Source organism: Varanus komodoensis, unplaced genomic scaffold, assembly GCF_004798865.1.
Source record: "Varanus komodoensis strain SLA01 unplaced genomic scaffold, ASM479886v1 scaffold6_2, whole genome shotgun sequence".
Taxonomy (NCBI): Eukaryota; Metazoa; Chordata; class Lepidosauria; order Squamata; family Varanidae; genus Varanus; species Varanus komodoensis.
In genome coordinates, this window is record NW_025336346.1 from 7,242,100 (window position 1) to 7,265,849 (window position 23,750).

At 39.7% G+C, this 23,750-nt stretch overlaps 1 protein-coding gene across 1 annotated transcript in view; it reads right to left on the bottom strand.

The window, feature by feature from the left end:
* NT5DC2 (5'-nucleotidase domain containing 2) overlaps nt 1–23,253 on the bottom strand; it is a 37,804-nt gene extending 14,551 nt beyond the window's left edge. The window contains exons 1-7 of the mRNA XM_044451363.1: nt 22,873–23,253; nt 13,948–14,132; nt 12,888–12,962; nt 11,183–11,238; nt 9,567–9,660; nt 2,342–2,470; nt 60–120 (exon numbers count right to left, since the gene is read on the bottom strand). Of these exons, the coding sequence (XP_044307298.1) occupies nt 60–120; nt 2,342–2,470; nt 9,567–9,660; nt 11,183–11,238; nt 12,888–12,962; nt 13,948–14,132; nt 22,873–23,233 (961 nt within the window). The 5' untranslated portion in view covers nt 23,234–23,253. The remainder of the gene's footprint in view (nt 1–59; nt 121–2,341; nt 2,471–9,566; nt 9,661–11,182; nt 11,239–12,887; nt 12,963–13,947; nt 14,133–22,872) is intronic.
* Between the last annotated feature and the right edge of the window lie 497 nt (nt 23,254–23,750).

Below are 23,750 nucleotides of genomic sequence, written 5' to 3' on the forward strand. Positions count from 1 at the left end.
TATTAGAGGCCAGGTGAGATTCATTACAATTCAAAAAGCAAATTGAGACCTTAACTGACCCATGTCTTTTTCAATCCATTTGTACATCATTCCTTTCACATGGACATCTTTAATGGCATCCTAAAACAGGAAAGAGGAGTTACGTATCAGTCTTAAACCTGGTACTGTGTCTTCATATGGCACCACCTCTGCACCCAAAAACCCCTCAAGAGCCTGACACACTATGCACGAAGTGTGTGATCAGGTCTTGCTTCTGCGCTGTGCCTTCTTCTCGAGGCAAGCTCCTCGACTCAGTTCAGAATGTCTGAAAGCAAGCAGGGGGCACAGAGACTGAGCTCTTTCCATAATATCAGAAAAGACATACACATATACAAAGGTATATATTTAGAAATTTCTAGGGCAAGCCCCATGAATAATACTTGGCTTGAGTTCTAAAGCTGTACGAACGATGCTCTGCTCGTGCAACTTGGCTTTCCTGTGGTCCCTCTCCCATTTCGGTGTGTGAGGTGACCCTCTGGGAATTGGTGAAAGAGGTGGTGCCAAGAAAACAGGAAGGAGAAACTGGAAGGCACCTCGCCTGTGGAGAGCTGCCCTATGTTTGCGCGAGGCTTCGGTGCACACAGGCTACAGTTGTTTACTCATCTGGCATCCTTGCAACAACAACACGGCATGGGTTATGCCAGGGTAAGCGGTGATATTTACCAAGATCAATTAGTAAGTGAGATATCTGCATATCAAGGACAGACCTCTGGGTTACTGCCTGTGAAGGTGCAGATACAAAGAGCTGGACAGGGATATATAAAACCTGTGCGAGATAAAGCATAAAAGCTGCCCGGCAGGAACAGAAAAAAGCCCTGCCTAGTCCTGGCATCTGTTCCCACAGTGGCCAACAAGATACTTATGAGAAACCTGCATGGGCAACAGCCAGGGTCTCCTGCTATCATTTCCCAGTGACCAATATTCAGAAACAATGAATTTGATTTTGATCTTTGACCTTGGAGAAAGCATATATCTATCATGACTACTAACCATTGATAGCTTTATCCTCTACAATTGGGTTAATCTCGTTTCAAACTTAGTAGCCACCAGCAGACCTGGCAAAAGTGAATTCCACAGTTTAACTAACATTGAGTGAAGAAGTAAATTCTTTTGTCAGTTTTTACTCTCCTACCATTCAGCTCCATTATTAAAACATTAAAAATGTTTTAATAAATAAAATAATAAATAAATAATTGAATTACTATGGGTTCTAGTACTATGTATGAGGAAGAACAATATTTCTCTGTCAACTTTCTCCACACCATGGAAAATTTTATAAGTCTGTATCATGTCAACAATAATGTACCTTTTTTAAAAAAAATTAAAAGACCCAAACATTTGTAACTTTTCCAGGTTGGGCAGTTGCTCCAGGTCCCTGATCATGTTGGTTATTCCTCTCTCACCTTTTCCAGCTCAGCTATTTAATTCTGTATTTGCAATGTGGCAACCAAAACTGAATAGAATAGTGTAGTCATAACTCAGATTTTATAGAAAGTCATTATGAAATTTGTAGTTTCAAATCCCCCAAATTTTGACCTTTTGGCATGAACACAGTGCGTGCAATTTTCCTCCTTTCCATTAAAATGTTTGAAGATTCTTACAAGCACGATGTATGTTTTCAGGTGCTAACAGTTACCCACCAACCACTTGGACTGATACCAAACCATTGTACTGCTTCTCTTTGTGGTGGTGGCAGGAGAAACTGTTCTTCAAATTCAAAGCGCACTGTCTGAAACCAACCTCCACAGTATCCATAACGTGAAAATGAGGAACTGTACTGGAAACACATATTTTCAAGCGTGTGTAGTAGATACCATTTGAGCCTTCTCTTCTACTTTGCTGCAAGATGTTTTATGAGAAACAAATAGCTGGGTAGGTAATACAAGAGATACACAAGATCCAGGGTCTGGTGATGAAGCGGGAACATGCAGAAGCTTTGTTTTATCAGCCTACAAATCATCTCACATCAGTGACAGGCAAGGACATCCTTTATGCCCTCATTCAGTACAACTTGCCCTATAAGCTTCCATTACGAACAAAGAGTTCTCCAGAGGTACAACAGATTCTGCAAAGAAACTCCTGTCAAATGTGGTTCCTGCAAGCACTACTATCATGCAGCTGTTCAAACACAAATATATAACCCACTAAAAGAATAGTACAGAATAATAAGAAACAGAAAATGGGTTCGAGATTTTTTGCATGAGTAATGAAAAATTGTGGATAAGACAAACCTTACCGCAGGACACAGACAGAAGGTTCAACGTGATCATATGCTCTTATTTCCTAAAACAATTATACTCACACTTATATCCTTGTAAAGATGAACTTGGTCATATTCAATATTGCATGTCATGAAATAGTCGGTAACTGATGAAAGCAGAGTCATTTCAGGAAGGGAGAAGATGTCCATAAACTGTTTAATGGATGGGCCCTGTCCGAAAAAAATGGATGTTTCAATATACCAACAAATATATGTAGAATCTTGATGGGAAGTTTCCTGCCCCAAAATAATAGCACAAAATACTACTAATCTGGTATAAACTTTGAATCAACCGCTGCATTGTTAGTCCCCTAAGTAAGAATTAAAATGCGATGCTTGTAAAGCAGTCTGAAATTCAGCTATGCAGGCATGAGGTCTTTTTACAGAGTGATCCTGTAACAGTGTCTAGACAGCCATACAATTTTTTCAGATTCACCAATCTGAGGCTAGAAAGGAACAATGAACTCAGATCCTCTTCCCCACCTGAAGCCGGCATGGAAAGAACCATGCCAGCTGTTTCTCCAAGGTTAGAACAACGACCTCAGAGAAGGCGCTTAAGGGGTGGTGGGGAGAGGAGGAGACTGAGACACAACATATCACAGCAGCACCTCAGTCTCCTCCCTCACCTCTGAAGGGGTCAATTTACATAATAGGAGGAGCTTCATCTTTGCATTCTTCCTGCCCTCTTTAGGATGCTCATAATCCTTTGAGTTTGGTGGGCTACAGGCATCCTCGTTGGACTGTACCCTTAAAGACTAATATGCAAACCAAATACTTGGATTCTATTGAGATTTGTTTAAAAAAAAACTGGCAAAAGTTTCACAAACCCCCCCTCTTCATGATACCATGTCTTTGGTTTTCTTAAAAATATATTTATTTAAAATTATTTTCAGGCACCTTAAGTGATTGACAGAATGAAAGTCTTCATCTGTCAATACTTGGTTTAGGTTACTGTTGTGGTTTTAATATTTTCCTGTTGCATTTGATTTTGTTTCTGAGCTGACTTTGGTTAACTTGCAAATTTCAAAAGGTGGGATTATAAAATAGTTAAAATAGAAAATTAAACTTCTGCAAGGCATCTTTCATATAGACAATACTTATTCAAATAATTTACCAAATTCTAAACAGACATGGTTTGAAAATACACAACATTTTAACTGGGGAAAATGCATCTTTATAAAACAATTAACTATACAGACTTGTTTTCTGATATTAACTTGTTTTCTGATATTTAAAGGCATTTCGCTTACATTAAATTATACTCCACACATAAGATTCAAGATGTAATTTCAGAAATTATATTCAAGTGTATATAGCTTAGGCTGTGTGCGTGCGCTCTTTCCTTCCCTTCCCTTCCCTTCCCCTCTCCCCTCCACACACACATTAATGATTAACTTTGTTAAAATAGATTAGCCATAGGAAGGCTAGTGGACAGATTACATTCACCATCATCAGTACAGTACTGGAGCAGAGACTTGATTTGTAAATAGCTCACACATTTGTCAGCATTACAAAACCTTGACAAAATGAAAGAGTATATACACAATCACATCTTTCTCAGATGCTGTTAGGCATGGAAAGAACTTACTTTACTCCTCTGGGAAACTACAGCTGGATGAATAGTTATTCAGCTTTTGGTCTGTGTGGGAACCAATGAGATCTGCTAATAAAAGTACATCTTGGGAAACACTTAGTATTGGTGAAGAATTTGTAAGCACAAATTCTGGTATGGCACAAAATTGAAGCAGTGCAATTCAGATTTCACTAAAATCATTTGTTAGTGTTCTTTGGCATTTTGATTTAGTTCTATTAAAACAAGCTGAATTAAATTAAAACAAATCCAATTGTTTGTATGGAGAATCCATCTGTCAAAAGTTGTTACAAATCCAATTAGTAATAGTAATTGCTTGTTACTAAACAAATTCTGGCCAATACAAAAAGGTTTCTGGCTATTAGTATTACAAATAAGGAAACTGCCCTGGTGTAGTCAAATTCTTGGGATGATGAAATGATTCAAGGCAGCTAAAACTTCAAAGGAAAATAGGGGGGAAATAGAGTGACTGGGAAGTAAACCATTCCTTACTGTTTACTTTTAAGTAAATTTAGACAAAAAGAAAGGCTTGGGGTTGGAGCTGGCTGGAGCATCCTTGGCACTGTAGGCCTTTTTCTATCTAAATATGCAAAGAATTACATCCTTAAATGTATAGAATTTAGAGAAAAATGAGTCTATATAAACTGCTTAGAAAAAGAATGAATTGCAAGAAAAGTTAGGAGTGGTTTAAAAAAACTGTAGGAAGCTACCATCACCAGCCAAGCCTGGCCTGCAAATGAGGTCAGATGTAACAGTCCGCAACAGCTGAAAATGATTGAAATATATTTTTCTTTCATCTGAGTAAAGGAACAATCTGTTTTGACATGAATTATGGCAAGCAATGTTTTTATTAACAGAAGGCAGATAGTTTGTCATGAGGGCAGGCAACCGGTTCTTCACTGGTTCGAGTGAAACAGGTAAATGGTAAGTGACAATAAACAGTGAAGGCACATTCAACTGAACACATCTCTCAGTTATAATTGCATAATCCAATTATTTCTGAACAGACAGCTGGAAAGGATTGATTTGTACTGTTACATGTACTTAATCTTATCTGTCTAGGCAGAGTTCAATATTAGCAGCTTAAAACTAAGACAACAAAATGCAGAGCTAAATTAGAGCTCCCCAAGGAGCAATTGCTCTAATAGACAGCTGCAAAAACTCTTTCTGGGCAGGCAAAGGTGATTCTATTGCTACCTTGAACTTTTATGTTCATCTGTGATGTTCTCATTCTTGGAATTCTGATATTTGTTTTTTTTAAGTGTTACAGGGCTTCCTTGAGCTTTCAACAACAACAAAACATCCAGGAAACTATAATGCACATATTCTTACAGATGAATGTGATTATTTATCAGGGTGTTATTTCCAAAATAAAATGTTTGCTTCTGAAGCTTCCTAACCTAAAAAATGCACAATGTCCTTGAATTTGACACTATTTTGGCAAGTGAAAAGAGGAAGGATTGGGGTATGTAGAGTGGGACACATGTAGTTCAATATAAAACTATTTAAACACAGTAAATCAGCAATTTTATTTGTACTTCTCAAAAGGTTCAGTCTGTGTCAAATCTCATTTTAATCAAATAATATTTATTTTATAACAAACTGAACTTTCAGGTTGTATAATGATAAAATATTTATGCAGCTAGAGAGCTTAGCTATAAAAATACTCTTGCAATACCCTTGCAGTTCTGTAATCTCTCTGTGTGTACAAAACACACAGACTCCATCTCAAACCTTGGCAGGTTAGAAAGCTATTTATAAAGTAGAGGTTCAATGAAACTATGAAGGCATTTTGATGATATTGGGCACTATCCAAGCTCAGGGTCACTGACCAAGTGATCATAAGCATCTACAAGAGGCTCAAGGACATCAGATTCATGTGTGACAAACAGCAGCAAGCTAAAAAGCAACTCACTAGACTGACTTCACATTTTTTAAAGAAAAGGTAAGCATGTGATGAATAGTACTAAGCAGGACACAGGAATCTGAAATCTTTAAGATGCATCTGCTACAAGGAGAGTAACTTAAAGAATATTTGGTTCTTAGTAAGTACCAATTTGGAACCAGTACTGAATTGTTATTAAAGAAACAGAAATTAAGCATGCATATGTAAGAAAGCCAAGTAAGATTGCCTCTGATGTTAAAGACACCCCAAGATATTTTGCTGCATGAGGCAAAGGACAAAGATGATCCCCCATCTTTGTTCCAGATACAGAGGCCACCAGGACTGACAGATGAGCCACGTTTCAAAACTGGTGCTAGCAGCCTCCACCATACGCACAGTGAGACAGAGGGTGCAGGACAAGGGCTGCAAGGTACATAGTGCTCTGTTCTCCAACAGAAGGGAATGACCAAGGGCTTGGCTGGAATCCCAAGCATCTGCCACCAGCACCAGCTGCTCATTCTGCCCAATGGCAGGGCTGGCCTTGACTGCTTAGGAGTATCGCCAGTGCAACAAAGCTCATTAGGTCCTTCCTGGAGCTCTGGCCTTGTCAACTGCTCCACTCATACAGAATCATGGAATAGTAGAGCTGGAAGGGGCCAGGAAGCCATCAGGCCCAGCCCTCTGCTCAGTGCAGGACACCAGGTTAACCCATCCATCCCAGATGGTTGTGCAGGTGCAATACTCAAACATTCTGGCCAGAAGCATCAGAACAGAAAAACTTCCTCGGTGTGCCATGCTCCATATGTTTTACTGACAATCAGCTCCAGATAGCTTGGCCAGTAGTCAAGGATGATGGGGGTTACAGTCCAAAGTAGATGGAAGCTACCACATTGGGGAAGGCTGAAATACAATACAGCATGTAAACAAGGTACAGGTATTATTTGCTTCTTCCCAATATTTAGTGCATCAAAAGATCTGGGGAAGGAAAAAATATTGCAGAGAGAAGCAGAGAAGGCTGTGATAACCTTTGTTCTCTCTTCTCTTCCATTTTAACAATGTACATTGAAATTAAAATCAAAATGTAGAGACTGATACTTAATCTGTGTAATATAATACTAATGATTTTGCCTCATTTAGATTAATTACAAGTGACATCCATCTTCTTTGCAGCAGGATAAAGAAGAATAATGATTCTGGGTTCCTTTCCTCAGTGTTGATAAAATATCTAAATATATTACTATAAGAAATATCTAGGAAATATTCTTTTGCTGGCAGGGAATGTATTAGTTTAGGAGAAAACATTCTTCAAGACAACTGGGGAAAATGCATAGTTCAAAGCTGTTGTTTTTTCAACCAATATGACTTAGCAGTGCATACATTTGATGCACTGAAAAGAACTATCTAAAGGCTAAAGTTCCCGTCTTTCCATTATTACATCCCTTGGACAGTGTTCATGGCACCAGCATTGTACAGGAGACTGAGTGTTTTATTTGGATGTGGCAGCACCATGTTTTAATTTGGAATGTCCTCTTGCAAATAAATCATTCTCATTTTTATAAATCACAGAGGACTGTTATGATGGAGATTAAGTTATGTTTAACCAGAGGGGAAAAGAGAAAACGGAAAAAGTTTTCCTGGAAGACTGCTCTTTTGAGATTTCACCAAGGACTACTCCCATATCCTCCTAGCAAGACCTTTTTTTTTTAATGACAGTAATGTTCACTTGATATTGAATTCTGTATAAATCATTTACTGCATGAACTCATAGCCTCCAGTCACAGGTTAAGTTATACTGGTGAAGATGGATATAAACTGAAAGGAAAAGAGCACCCAGGAATAATTTGCACAAGCTTACATGAAATTATCAAAAGTTTAATGACACACAACTCAAAGGCCGCTCTTACCTTCTCAGGCTTAGTGAAAGCAAGGAAATAAAAAGTGGTGCTATGCCAAAAGCATGACTGCATTACAGAGGATGTCACAAACAACAACAGAAGAAATGCTCTATGAATGGCAGCAGCTGTACTTGAAGGAGACAGTGGCTTACGTATCTCTACAGAAAGATCAGTCTCAGTGTTTCAGTCCCATGGGTGCTTCCAGACAAGGCTTTATGGCTCCATTACTGTGCCCCATTCACAGAGGTTTACAGAGGGGCCAGACATCAATGACCCTCTTTGCACATAATCCATAACCCATCACTCTTGAGCAGAGGAGAGCAGCTGTACTTCCACTTTGACTCCAACCCAGTAATTAACCTAACAACGAACCAGCCATGGGTCAACCACTGTTTTGCTTAGCCCTCAAACAGCCCAGTAGTTTAGGTTTGCACAGCATCCTCAACAACCTATGAAGGGACTGATCATGAGTTGTTGACTAGAAGAGGTGGCACCATAACCCATTGATTTTATACTGATGTGCAAGCCAGTTCAACTTGCAACCCTCCCATTTTGCTACTATTTCTTTTCTTTTACTGCAAATAATCTGTTTAAAAAAGAGAAGACACAGTAGCTGCACAGTCCCTTTCATTCACGGCACTAAGAGCCACCCATCTGGAAGTATGTAAAGAGCTCTTCAGACATTTTCTGATTTCATGTATGCATGACAGTCACAGAGCCCTTGATGCCTGCTGCCATCACAGGACGTTACATTTTGCTGAAGTCAGTAGGCATTCCATTAGAGTTCTCTGGCCTTCCAAAATTGTTTTAAAAAGACTAATTGTTTATATTTGGATATACAGAGAGCCACTCAGAAAGGCTATCTAGCTGTCATCTTTCTCAGTTCTCAGGTTTCCCTTCTCTTTTCAGAATCCTAGAGCTTGGAAAGGTTTTAGAATGTGGTTAGGTGGGAAGAGCAAACACAGTATGTTCTCAACGTGATTGTCCTCTTCTATTTAATGCACTTTAGGCACATTATCTTCTACTACCTTCTCCTACAGACAAGCAGAAGCATCTGTTTAAGAGAGAGATGTTCTAGGATGAGATTCTGGCATTTCACAATCCGGTATAGATTAGAACGGATGAAGTAACAATCTCCTTCACTTGTGTTTCTTCATTTTGGTGGAAGGATCTTAAAAGTCTAACCCAGGGAGGGCTATTCCTTTCTACCAAATGATTGTTAGAGGATCCAGCAAAGAATGTATTATAGTAGGCAGAAAGTATTGTGAAATGTTCTTCAGACATATTTCCCTATTCTATGTTTGTAAGATAGTCAATTAGCCCTTTTTGCCTACCTTCCAGAAGTTTCTTATAGGTCAGATCTGGCCAATGATAGAATTTTATCTGGTATTTAAAAAGATGGTGACAAACTTGCATATAGCTTCATTTTGAAAGAAAAGAAAACTGGTACAAGATAAATAGTCTCCATAATCATCATCATGTCTTCTGCAAATTTGTAACATGCTCAGAGCCACCCAGACACTTTATTATATACACTCATGTGGGGCTCAGATTGTACAGCAAAATAGACTTGTGGCTTGAGCAGCATGGTCTCCCCATGGATGCAGGAGGTGACCACTCCTGACTAAGAAATGATCTTATACGTAATATGGAAATTAGGAGATTTGTTCTTCAGAATCATCCAGTCAGCTAACAAAATTATCCAGTCCCTGTCTGATAAGTTTGTCTCAACCTCCAAAAGAAAAAGTATGTTTGAACTGGCAAGAGCTGGGTTTTTTTCAGATTTGGAAGAAATTGATGACATTTTCAGTAAACCCTTATATATTAAATTTCTTGGCTGCTAAGATAGGACAATATTCTGTTTTATTAAAAGTTCAACAAGGGTGCTTACTGTACCTTGCCATAAAAATCACTCATCTGGTACAATGGGATATGCTGGGTTCCACCATACATCTCTATAACCTCTTCATCAGGCACTGGTTTCAGGCCTCTATAAATAAGGCACAAGAAAATGCAATATATAAAACTTAATTGAATTAGCAACAAAACAAAACAAAAAAGAATGGAGTGAGAGTTCTTTATGGCACTGAAAAATCAAACCAACTGAGCTTCACCTCTAATGCAGTATGACTTTTTGTCCTCTGAATCATTAAAACAGATTAAACTTTTCATTTTTAAATTGGTAACCAGCTGTGTTCACTGCACTGAGAATAATGTCTAAGAGGTGATTGTTCTGTGAAACTTTTAAAAAGAATTATATAATGGCTTTGCACTATTGTTGTTCAGAAGGGATTGTGTAAGTACAGAGATATGAAGCAATTTAATCACAGTGTCCATAAAGTTCAAGGTAGTATTATGTTTAAATTTATGGTCATTCTGCATTGCTCCACTGACCTAAGCTCCTTCTATTAGTCAACCAACTCCATACCTTTCTAACTAGCTTTCAAATATTATCCAGTGGAAAAAAAATACAAGAGAGCTTCAAGTACTACAATTTTCAAGTGGAAATCTTTCATTAAATCCTATTCGAATTGACACAGATAAGCACAAGGTATTTGGAGCAAAAAGAAATATGAATGCTGAAAATCCAGAGATGTTATATACAGCAGAGGCCAGGAACAAAACAGAAGTTGTTAAATCTAGAGGTGCCTCCAAAACAATAAGTTTATAGGATAAGAGAAATTAAAGTTCCCCTTTGCTGAGCCAATATTCTTCATATTGCATTTTAAGAAGTTATGCCACTAGACTGGACTGGTACGCAGCTGAAACAGCTGGTAAATTAATAGGATACTACATAGTTGCAGCAGAAGAATGTGAACATGCTGGGATCACAGGTATAGTAATAGAACCTGCTTTTCCAGAACAGTTCAGAGATTGCATACATAGTGCCAACTAACCTCCACTGTCCATTTTCTGTCCAGTTCATTATTACTACATGCATTACAGTTCCCTGAGGCACTAGGGTTATTATTTAAATATAATGCTACTAATGTTCAGAAATTAAAAGCCATTTGATGCAACATAACAGGAAGCTTACATAATCTTGGAAACTATTTACAAAAATGAACAACTTATACAAACAAATAATCAACATTCACTTTGAAGACTCTCTTCAAACATTATGTTCTGAACTTTGGACAAGAGTTTTAATTGACTGCTGGTAGATTTTGTTTTCATTCTCAAAAAGGATGTTTTCAAACAACTCCAGTTACAAATACGGTAGCTATGCATATCTATCAGAGCAGTCCGGCAGCTTCTTTTTTAAATTCTGTTCTGGAAATTATGACAAAACATCTTAACCTTTTTGAGGAACACTGTCCATGTTTCAAACACTCAAGCTCTCTTTAATTTCTCTCTCTTTAGTTCAGCAAGACACAGTACAAACAGATTTGCATTCCTACACTTAGCCATTAGAAGCTGCATAAAAGCAACAGTCTAAAAGGCAACAGATCCAGAACAAAAAGGGACCATATTTTATCTGTTTATTTTTTAAAAGCTAAGATCGAACTCACTGGTATGCAGTACCCAACTGCACATAGTGGAAAGCATCAATTTTCATCAGAAGGCTCTGAAATATAAGCAGACATTTATGATAAATACTTCATATATTTACTCAGATTGAAGATCCTAATAATAAAAAGAATACAGACCTGGACTAAATTAAACCTCACATTGGAATACATTTTAAAATTACATTTAAAGACTATGAGTCACAAGTTGTGCTCACCTGAACAAAATTGTAACTAATCCCCTACCCCCCCCCCACCCCCCGTACTTGCAAAGCACTCCGAAAGAAAACCCCTAACAGTACAGCAATAGATTTGCACTGCTGGTCAGCTACTTCTGGCAAGGTGGGAAAAAATAAGGTGGATTTATAAGTATGGCAGAGTAATTTAAAGCATTCTTTGGCTTATTTGGGAAAAATCCTCTTCCTAATCACGTAATTTACCATCTCCAAGCCTGAATTATTGCCCAATTTCCTCACCGTAAGTCAGAGATAGCTTGATGGCACATAACAGCAGCAGCAATTCAGAGGGTTTTTTTTTTTCATTTCTCCCAATAACTGTGTCACATTGCTCTGAATTCTAGTTGTGCCATATTTAGGAAACATGCCATAGGTAGATAGCAGAGTACATGAATTGCATGTAGAAGATCCCACGTAGAAAGTCAAAGTGATGTCTGAAACCCCATGGACCTCCTCCCACGAGTCAGATCAATAGATAGGAAGATGCATACACCAAATCAGACTATGTTTCCCCTTTCTATGTAAAATTACTGCTATTAGCAGGATCTCAAATTTGCTGCATTTGTATCTCTGCCAAATATTACTCAAAAACTCATCTCAAAGTCCCACATCTACCACTGATATTTCCCACTGAATCATCCATTGAGCTCACTCTTATAATATTCCCACCACTTATTACAGCATCCTTGTTTATATTGCTTCTTTCCCTCTCCCTTGTAAATACTAGTTTACCTCACACAGACAAATGTACCTCTTTCTTTCATCTTCTGGCAACCACTACACAGTGCACAGTAAATACTGTCTGTTAATTCAGAAAAGGCCAAGTCATGACCAACCAACCATTTCAATGACTCTGCTGCAAATATTCACTGTTAAGCATTAACTCCTTTCTAGATTGCCTATTGGATTTGAGGAGAAAAAACTCCAAATGGTAAGTAAATGCTATGTAAAATTAGCATTTTCTTCTCCAGGACTGAAAGATCCGGTTCTCATGATGAAACAACCACCAATTAACCATTGGTTTGAGGGAATGAGATGTATGCTAAGTAGCTGTGATGTCTGAACTGAGAACTCTGGCTCATTGAGGGAAAGACAATCCATGGTTTACTCATGGATTATCATTCTGGGTTGTTTCTCCCTCAACAATGCAGAACTCCAGGTTCAGACAGCACAGAGAACATTTCAGGAATGGTGCATTGCCGGCTTATGTAGCACATCAGAAGTAGGTGAGTAGTTGGAAGCCTGCATGTTTGCTCACTCCTGAATAACACTTGGTTAACAAAGTGTGGGTAGTTTTATTGTGTGAATCAGGCAATATGTTCAGAATTCCTATGACCTTTCTTCCTCTAGAAATAGCAATAAGTTATGAAACATTAACTGGCAAATAAATAGACATATAACATACAATCCAGCTCCATAAATATGGTGAAAGAACTCATTAAATTAACAAAGACTGAATTTGTATAGTTTACCTTGTGCACATCGTAGTGAAGGCCTCTTATGGCAAATCCAGGAATGTATTCGTATTTCCTGAGTCCCTCTGGGTACTGCAAACCGTTCCAGTAAAAAGTGTCAATGTGCTAATTGCTGGTACATGCTATATTAACTTATTCAAAAATCCCTGAAAACTAAGCAAACTGGAGTGGTGGTGTAAAACACTGGATAGCATGGTAGCCTTGGAGTGTGAGAAATCATAAAACTCACTACAGGCTCCCTCAACATAGTCTACCCCACAGGGAGAAAAAGCTACTCTGATTTCCTCCTTGTAGAGTTATAATTAAACAAATATAATACACAGTATTCTAGCAGCTGAATATGGCGATTCTATCATGAATGCATGTGTACATGCAACACTGTTCATACAAGGCAGAAGTATAATATTGCTCACGGTGGACCTAATCATACTGAACTTAGGTTCAAAACACTAGGAAAAGTTATTTGGAAGACTCATGTGATTTAGTTGTTACAATGACCTGATTTCCATTACCACTGAAAACCACCATGACTTATTAGCCACAGTGGGCTGAGGCAGGCGTAGGTAACTGACTGCTGGTCAAAACTCCTGCTGCCACGTCTTCTCATATTAGTCAAACTTGCCTTGTTAGGATGCTTTGCAAACCTCCACATGACCCTTCAATAGGCCATCAGTCCTGGGGGTTTGTGACCCACCTCAGCAAGCCACCCTTGGCAGGTTTGGGATGATACAAAAGAAAATATTCTCAAATACAGAGAATACTTATGCAAATCAGGTAGCATGTGATTGGCAGGCACTTTTTAACCACTCTGTCATTTAGTTCACTTTCATAACCCGCATGAAATTAATGATGAAACTATCATTTTGTGTTATCTACGAACCAGAGTATTATCATGCAAAGGGATGATAGCTCTGTTCAGCTCCTGACTTGCTGAACCTTCTATAAATATCAAGACCTCGGTATCATTTTGATAGTACATAGGCCTGATCTTCTAAAATCAAGTATTGTATTCAATAACCAGGAAATGAAAACCATAAAATTAAAATAGGTAGATTACCTTATACTGTTCAATTAGTATGTCTCTGGCAGTGTTGAATATCAAAGAATGCAATAAGCTTGAGTACTGTGCTAATGTATAATCATAATCAAAGCCATAGATCTCTACATCTCCCAAGCTAATCTCATTATTTGCGTAGATGGCTGCTGGGTTCAGAAGATTGCAGACCCCTGGTGGAAGGAGATCTGGAGCAAAGCAACAAGAACAACAACAAAAAATCACAATCATTTTTTTTGCTTTTGATCTTATGCATGTGGAGTGGGGTTCCTGCTAATTTGCAATCCCTCCTTATTCATTTTTCCCTTCAATAGAAGCTTTATGAAAGGGAAAGAGAATATTATTAGATAATTATTTTGAAACTGAAGCAAAATGTGCAATTATGCTTGATTAATCTTTAACATAACACCAGCATTTCAATTTCTATTGTCAAAGAGAATAACTGGAGCAGTTATTCCCAAGTTTGCTCCTATTGGAAGGAGAGTGCCCTGAGCAGAGGTCCAAACAGGGATTGCAGCAGCTCGCACAGTCAGGCATGAAGCTTTCACTATTTCCCTGTTTTCCTGCAATCCTTTGTGTCCTCCATCCCAAAAAAGCTGCTCCTGGATGGTTGGGAAACTTTTTGGAACAGTGCTGGAAAGAGCAGGGAAAGGTGAAAAAAAAAATCTCATCTTGTCTTTGAGCGGAAAAGGCCCTTCAGCTTGTGGAAGCCTAATTAGGATCTAAGCCAGGGTGGTCCAACGTTTCATACCTTGGGGGCCACATAAGAATTTTGACGTGGAACCTGGGGGCTGCACAATGAGTTACATTTGTATATCACAAAGCGTTTGCAATATATTTATTTAATACACACAATTAATATAGCTAATTAATGATTAGATGAGGGAGAAAACTGATATGAGGTCTCGGAGTTGGCTTTTCTCTGACCACAGTCCAAGCACAATGTCTACTTCTCTGGGGTGGCCAATGCCTTTCTTCCCTGTTTCTCCTGCTCAGAAACCCTCCCATGTGACCCCCCAGCCCCTCCTTCCTTCTTGGAACTGGCACACTTAACCTCTTGTGCTTGAGCTGACAAACTCTCCCCAGCGTGCCCTGCCCAGTCCCACTTTTGTACTTATCAGTGCAAGCTCTTGCAAGGCCACCAGCCCGACCTGCTCTCTTCTTGACCTCAGCAAAAGAGTGGGACGGACCGGCAGCCTCAGGGGAGATTGCTATAATCATGCCTGTGACATTGCTGGAATCCAGATTGGGGGGGGGGGGGTTCTGAGGAGCAAGAGGGCAGCAGAACAGGGCCTGGGTGGCTGTTTGAAGACATAGCCCATGCAGAAGATACAATGCCTGACTCAGCCATCCACATTCCCAGCAGCAAACAGCACAAATGTCACTGCTGGGAAGAATGCTGTTTCACTCATATGAATCATCACTGATAAATGATGGCTGCAAAGGGTATGCTGGATTGAATATTACGATTTCCATATAGCTCCATTGTTGCCAGGGAGTCTAGAAAGCTCCACAGGGTGAGGTTTTCAAATGCCTGAACTAGCCCCAAGACAGAGAAACAACACTGGGAAACATAATGCTCCATAGGCAGCGCCTTCAGGACAAACTTAGCTGAAGTTATTTATTAGATAGGAATCAGACTGAGGTTTGATGTCTTAACATGAATATTGAGCTCTTGATATGAAAACTGTATGTATATACAGCTCTGACTACAAAATCATCTGCAAAAATTGTCTTACCACAGGCTTAGAATGCCGCTTTATTCTCTGTGGCATGAAATGGCTACCAAAGGGCATTTTGCTGGAAGAACAGCAAAGCTATTGATTGAACTGTTTGAGAAATAGGATCCTTTTACCTCTTAGTGGAATTCATACATATTGCACTACACTAAGATTGGATACAGTAAAAACTGTAGGGTTTTTTTTTAACAGGAAGAACTACAGAATCTCTGCATAATGAAAACTTTGACAACACAATGACAATTGAACTTCAAACTAGTTTAGCTTTAGTGGAGACTGCCATGTTTATACCCTCTGCAGACTTGTTTTTCCAGAATAAGACGTAGAATACCTGTCCTAATTTGAAGGAAGGAATATCCTGATTTACAGCAGACTTAAACTGCAAACAGAATGTAAGAAATATGTTAGCTGATTTCAGATTCCTCATGTATATAGTGAAGTGTTGTTTAAACAATGAACGCAGCAAAAAAAAAGTTCTCTCCCTCCTTCCCTCCCTCCCTGCAAGTACTTTACTGCCAGCTCTCCAAACTGTGTGTCTTTTTTGATCTAGACAGCCAATCATAGATGTGTCACTGAGAAAATATGTTGCATTTAGAAAGCTAAGAAGTCAGAATTATTCAAGGAGTTGAATATTTATTTAGCAGCTTCAGTTCCCACTGCCTCTAAGAGTAAGCAAGCCTATACTCAGAACACCCCCCCCCCATATATTTCCACAAAACATATTAATGTAGCATTTTCCCTATAAAATGTTGTAAAAGCAACACACCCTAAGTAACACTGGCTATTGAAGAGAGCTATTTAGCGTATTGCAGAATCTTCACTTTCTGAGTCCCTTTTCTTTGAAAAAACTTTTTTAGTAACACTACTTCAGCTTTCAACATTGAGCCAATTAGCTTCAGAAGAGGTTAGTACTGAAATGGAAACACCAGACAAGTAACTCCCCAAATACATTGCTAAGCATTTGCAGTCAATTGTTAAGGCACGGGGCATTTCATATCAGCTTTTTTAAAACCAAAAGTTTGTTTTTCTTTGCTTTTCATTTCATCAGACATTATCAAAGGAACTTGATTGTGTCCAGAAGCATACATTTTAAACAATATTTGCATTTATAAAGGGACCTCTGCATTAGCTCACGGCTGCTATACAGAAATCACTCACCATTTATTATTATCATCATCCATATTTCTGTCACGGAACGGAATGATGCTGGCCTACATATTAACTATTCTTTAAAAAAAATAGCAGAATATATTTCAAAACTTCTAGCCTATGAAAGCTGTGGGTAGCAGTAAAGTTGCATGGTATTCCTGAAGGATACTTTTTGTTATTTATTTATTTAAAATATTTATATGCCGTCCTGTCGCAAAGGCCTCAGGACGGCTTACATACATCTTACATCTTCTTATGTACTTACATCTTCTGGCATCTGAAAGACTAACATGAAAGACTAACACTGCAATCCTATGCATGTTTATATAGACATTTCTCTGCTCAGTGTGTTTTGGGCTGCAGCCTAATTTCAATGTTAATGAATTTAAGGCACCAGAATGCATGTTTTTGCCACATGGCATTTTTCTCTTTCCCATGAATTGACTTAAGCAATCTATAGAGCCACATGTCTTCTAGGGCAAATATTTCCATTTATAAATGAAAGCTTACCGTCAAGGCATGTTCCTAACATTTACTTAAGGCCTGCCAGTAACTAATCTTGTTCCTAAGTCATGTACAGACTCTCAGGGACAAACAGATAAAACATTCACATTATTTACTGAATTCTAGTTTAATATTTTTATTAAATTTATAACCAAACTTATAGTTCTATTAGAAACTGGACTCTAGATACCCAAACAATACAATCACAATATTAGAAAATCATCCTGGCATCCTTAGAAAGAAAACAGTAGCAACTCATTCAACACATACCTCAAGGGTTTGCTTGCTTGTTTTTAACGTCAGTCTTGATCACTATTCTAAAGCCTTCATTAGGACAGGCAAGTCTGGTAGGCACTAACATTTATGGCATAGCAGCAGCTACCCTATATTATGTCACACACTAGTCTTACTACAAATAGAGGAGAATTGATTTGTTGGTGATCTGGTTCCATGCAATGGTTCAATAATTCAAAGAAACCCAAGAGAAAGGCAGTCAGCCAGTAGAGCTCAGAACCATGACTGCCACTTATTGATCAAACTTGACACCCAGAAATGAGGCTAAGCTTACAGCAGGGAATTGGGAAATGCAGAAAGGCACTCATCAGAAGGACTTCTTTAACAGTGAGGAGAATACTACAAAGCATGCAAAAGCAGGACCTTCATCTTCTCAATGGATTCCCAAAAGGAAATGACCTTATGACTGGCTCTTAACCACATCCTTTGTTTCTCAAATGAAACAAACAACGAAATCAACGTAATCAAAGTACTGGCTTCAGTTTAAGAAGCTTGGTCTTTGCACAGTTCTCGCCACTGGTCCTTCATCTAGGGCTTAAAGGAGGAGAGTAAAGGCTATCGATGTTTAAATATAGTATGTGTTGCTAACTTGGCACTATTTAGAAGAATTTCACAAGAAGGACATCTGAGAACAGCCAATCACTTACAACAATCTGTCTTACTTTCAAACACAGAGGAACTCAGAGCAGATTTGCATCCGACAACCAGTGCACACAAAGAGTTCTTGTGGGAGAAGCAGGCCTTCAGATATCCCTTTTATGGTTTTACAGTTTGCTGTCAATACATACTCCCTGCAACTAACACCAGTCAATAATCAGGTTACCGCATTCTGTGCTCTGCACAACATAAAAGTTCAAGGGCTCATCCTGAGCAACCTAACAAAGAGTGCATCTTAGAAATGCAATCTAGAAATTATAAAGCTTATATAACAGTTATCAAGAAAAAATGTCCCAGCAGTTCTGCAACTTGGAAACCAACTAAAGCAGGTAAAACGCACTCATGGGTACAAGTGCCATTTGCACCCTGTTCCTAAAGGATTGTTGATAAAAAAAAAATAGACTATCATGTTACCTGAACCCAACAGCACTAACAGGCCATGGCTTTGTTAACCACCAACTACCCATGCAGAGAACCTATGGTTTGTTGCTAGCACCAAGCTGTGAGTTGCTCACCATGGTTTGTTGTCTCAGCAGGGCTCAGACAAGACATTTAAGTATGAGTTATCATGATGCATGAATCCAGCTGCTGCCAATAACTAATTCTGAGTGGAAGCATTTCAGCCTTTCAGAAAGGGGAATATCGTACAAAAACTAGGAACTCCCGAACAATTGGGGGAAAGGGATGGGGACCAGGGAAGGATTCATGGCCATAGTGGGATCCGAGAAGGGCCAGACTAACTCATGGGTCAAGATGTTTGCACCCCTGTTCTATGTTCCTATCACCGGTTTTTCTAGAACAGTATGGCCAGTGCCTATTTCTAAATACCTCTAATGTAGCTATATGTCAGCAACTATAATTTTAGGGCACTCCTAATTAAAGAGGCAGCAATGAAGTTAATACCAAGAAAAGTAAAACATTTCATGGAGTCAGATTTGTTATCAAACAAGAGTTCTTTCAAATAACCACATAATGTATAAAACACAACTCTTTTGTAAGATGGTCTTTATATTTACATTTTTTGTAAATATATTTACATTTATATTTACTTTTTTTTGTAAAAACCCAAGTTTTTTGTGTTTCCAGCAAAACTTAAATGGAAACACTTTCAGTACCCTATAACTTAAGACAGCCAAAAGTTGCTGAACTGACATGCTTGATTAGGTAAATAACAATGTAAGGTCTAATTACAGCACAGTGCCATATATGTCTGCTCAGAAGGAAATCTTATCAACTACAATGGGCTTTACTCCCAGGGAAGTGGGGATAGGATTCTAGCCTCCATGTTGCATCAATCTCTTTCTTGGAAATTATATCAATATATTTGTATTTACAGTCTTTGTAAATTTTTGAGACATGACTATTCAATAGCATACACACAGTTTACAAATAAACAGAAAACAAGGAACTGACAACACACTAATTTTAGAAATTTTGTTTCTTGGGGCAGTCAACTGAGAGGTCTAACACTCAACTTTAATTCATTATGCTATTTATTTTATGACAGATAAAGCATGCTATGAGGTATATTTTAAAAATGGAGGATTTTTCCATGAAAACATATGGTAGAGGCAAATTTAACACTCTAACTGCTCAATATTAGATTCAAGGAATCCATCTTACAATGTCTATTGTCTAAACCTTGCTGCCTGTTACATTCCAGCATGTTACTTTTACTTGGCAAAGGCCAAGTAATTAGTGTGATCATTGCTTAGCAAAGTGAAGGTTTTTTGCAGTAAAGCACTGAATCACTTAAGTAGTGTATTGCCTAGGTTGCAGTTGGGGCCAATGGGAACCTTACACAGGCATACCCCATTTTATTATGTTTCACTTGATTGTGCTTTGCAGATTTGTTTACCAATTGAAGGTTTGCAGCAACCCTGTGTCAAACAAGTCAATTGGTACCATATTTCCAACAGCACTTGTTCACTTTGTGTCTCTGTGTCACATTTTGGTAATTCTCCCAATATTTCAGACTTTTTCATTATTACTATACTTGTTATTGTGATCTGTGATGTTATTGTAATTGTTCTGGAATGCCACAAATCACACCCATATAAGGTGGAGAACTTATTTGATAAATGCTGTGTGTGTTCTTGGCACTCCACCAACTGGCTATTCCCTCTTTTTGCTCCCTCTCATCAGGTCTCCTTATTCTCTGAAACACAGCAATATTGAAATTTCACCAATTAATAACCCACAATGGCCTATAAGTGCTCAAGTGAAAGAAAGTGGCATGTCTCTCATTTCAAAGCGAAGTGAAGCTTTGTGAGGAAGCCATGTTGAAAGTCAAGATAGACCCAAAGCTAGTTCTCTTGTGCCAAAAAGTTAGCCAAGTTCTGAATGCAAAGGAAAAATTCTTGAGAAAATTAAAAGTGCTACTCCAGTGAACACATGCACAGTAAGAAAGCAAAACAGCCTAATTGCTGATACAGTGAACAATTCTGTGATCTGGCTAGAAGATCAAACCAACCACAACATTCCCTTAAGCCAAAGCCTAATCCAGAGCAAGGTCCTAACTGTCTTCAATTCTATGAAGGCTGAGAAAGGTGAGGATGCTGCAGAAGAGAAGTCTGAAGCTAGCAGACGCTGGTTTATGAAAAGAAACCATCTCTATTGTGGAAGGGGACGCAGCAAGAGCTGAAGCAGAAACTGCAGCAGGTTATCCAGAAGACCTAGATAAGATAATCAATGAAGGTGGCTACACTGAACCACAGATTATCAGTGTAGAGGAAATAGCCTTATATTGGAAGATGTTATCTAGAACTTTTATAGTTAGAGAGAAATTGATGCCAGGCTTCAAAGGACAGGCTGACTCTCTTGTTGGGGAATAATGTAGCTGGTGAGTTTAAGTTGAAGCCAATTCTCATTTAGCATTCTGAAAATCCTAGGGCCCTTAAGTTTTATGCTAATTCTATTTGGTCTGCACTCTATAAATGGAGCAATAAAGCCTGGATGAAAACACGTCTGCTGACAACATGGTTTACTGAATATTTTAAGCCCACCATTGTGACCTAACGCTCAGAAAAAAAGAGATTTCTTTCCCAGTATTACTGCTCATTGACAATGCACCTGGTCACCCAAATGCTGAGAGATTACAATGAGATTAATTTTGTTTTCATGCCTGGTAACACAACATCTGTTCAACATCTCAGGTCATTGACTGAGGAGTAATTTCAAGTTTCAAGTCTTATTGTTTAAGAAATACATTTTGTAAGGCTATAGCTGTCATAGTGGTTTCTCTGATGGATCTGGGCAAAGTAAATCGAAAACCTTCTAGAAAGGATTCACCATTCTAGATGCCATTAAGAACACTCATGATTCATGGGAAGAGGTCAAAATATTGACAATAACAGGAGTTTGTAAGAAGCTGATTCCAACTCTCATGGATGACTTTGAGGGGTTCAGTGAAGGAAGTAACTGTAAAAATAGCAAGAGAACTAGAATTAGAAGTGAAGCCCGAAGATGTGACTGAATTGCTGCAATCTCTTGATAAATCTTTAATGGATAAGGAGTTGCTTCTTATGGATGAGCAAAGAAAGTGATTTCTTGAGAAAGAATCTACTCCTGGTAATGATGCTGTGAAGCCAGTTGAAATGACAAGGAATTTGAATATTACATAAAGTTAGTTGATAAAGCAATGGCAGGGTTTGAAGCTACCAACTTTGAAAGCCTTACTGTGGTTAAATGCTATCAAACAGCATTGCATGCTACAGAGCAATTTTTTGTGAAAGGAACAGTCAGTCAAAGCAGCAAACTTCACGATCATCTTAATTTAAGAAATTGCCACAGCCAAACCCAACCTTCAGCAACCACCACCTTGATCAGGCAGCAGCCATCAACACCAAGGCAGGACCCTCCATCAACAAAAAGATTATGACTCGCTGAAGGCTGAGATGATGGCTAGCATTTTTGAGCAATAAAGTATTTTTAATTAAAGTATGCACTTGTTTAGACATAATGCTATTGTACACATAATAGGCTACAGTATAGCGTAAATATAACTTTTACATGCACTGGGAAACAACAACAAAATTGTGTGACTCGTTTTATTACAATGTTTGCTTTATCGCAGTGGTCTGCAACAGAACCTGCAATATCTTTTAAGTATGTCTGTAAGTGAATTCATAGAAAACGTCAAGTCAGGACCACGTCGGGATTCAACACACTCAGCCTGGGAACCCAAACGTCTTTCACTGAACTCAATGGACCTTACCTCCGACTAGACACAGCTAGGGGATTTCACCACTGGCTGCAACCCCCGAGCCCCGTGGCATGTTTAAATCTCGTTTGCTCCACCATATCAAATGAACTTCTGATCAAGACTGGGTGTGAGGCCATGCACCTCTCCCGTAACTGGCAGCAGGCGCTGAACTGGCCGCCAGCCCCGCTCCCCCCGCCATGGACCACCGGGGACCGGGACCTGACCGGGACCCAGGAATGAGGTAAGAAAGATGCGGGGTCCTGGGGCAGGAAAGCCTTTTATTCCATGAGCATCTTATTCTTCTCTTCCAAGCAGCCGCACCAGACACCGGCCAAGCACCCCACTTTCCCATGCGAAGTTTGGGGTTGGTTTTGTTTTTACCGTAAACCAGCTTCTTCATCTCGTGGTATCTGGCCCAGAGGTAGGTCTTCGTGTCTACCCCCTCGATGGGGCTGGGCAGCTGGCTGCCCGCGGGAGCTGCCGCGGCCGCCGCGTGGCTAAGGGGCCCGGCTCTCTTGCCTCTGCCGCCGAGAGAGGAGAGCGGCGGCTGCGAGTGCCCCGCGGACTGGTGCTGATGGGCCCTTTGCTGGCCGCAGCCCACGCGCCCTTCTCCGCCGTCGCTGCCTTTGGAGCAGCAGCCGCCGTGACTGGAAATAGCGGCCACCAGCTGGAGGCCGGCGACCGCGCCGCCTTTCCACATGCCGCCGCCGCCGCCCGCAGCCTTGAGCCCGACGACCGCCATGGCCTCAGCAGGCGGCGGGAGTCTCTCCGCGGCCGCGGCTCACTAGACCATCCCCGCAGGGAAAGCCGCCGACGCTCCAGCCACGGCACGGACCGAGCTCGCATTGACTCCGATAGCCGCCAGCTCCCGCACGAACCGCCGGCCAATAAAGGCGCCACCAAGCCGACCAATCACCAGCGCCCCAGCTCAGCTGGCCGCCCTATGCAAGCAGGCGGCCAGCTTCTGAAAGGACGCGCTGTCGCGTGGTGACCTGGGATTTGGAGTTTTACTGTGTCGTCTACCTGTGGACTCCATCTCACTTCTCGAATGGCGAGAACTACCACTCCCAAGAAACCTTTCGTCTGCCTCGCTGGAGGGTATTTAAATATTGACTGCGGTGTTATTTTTCTGCTCAAAGCTTTGAGCCCCGATGGTTTTGCCTGTCAGTTCATGTTAGGGGGTTGGGAGTTATTTGTCGGCTGTTTGTCCTTCTTTAGGAGGAGTTGTTGTTTCCATCTGTCTCAATGAAAAGGTTTTA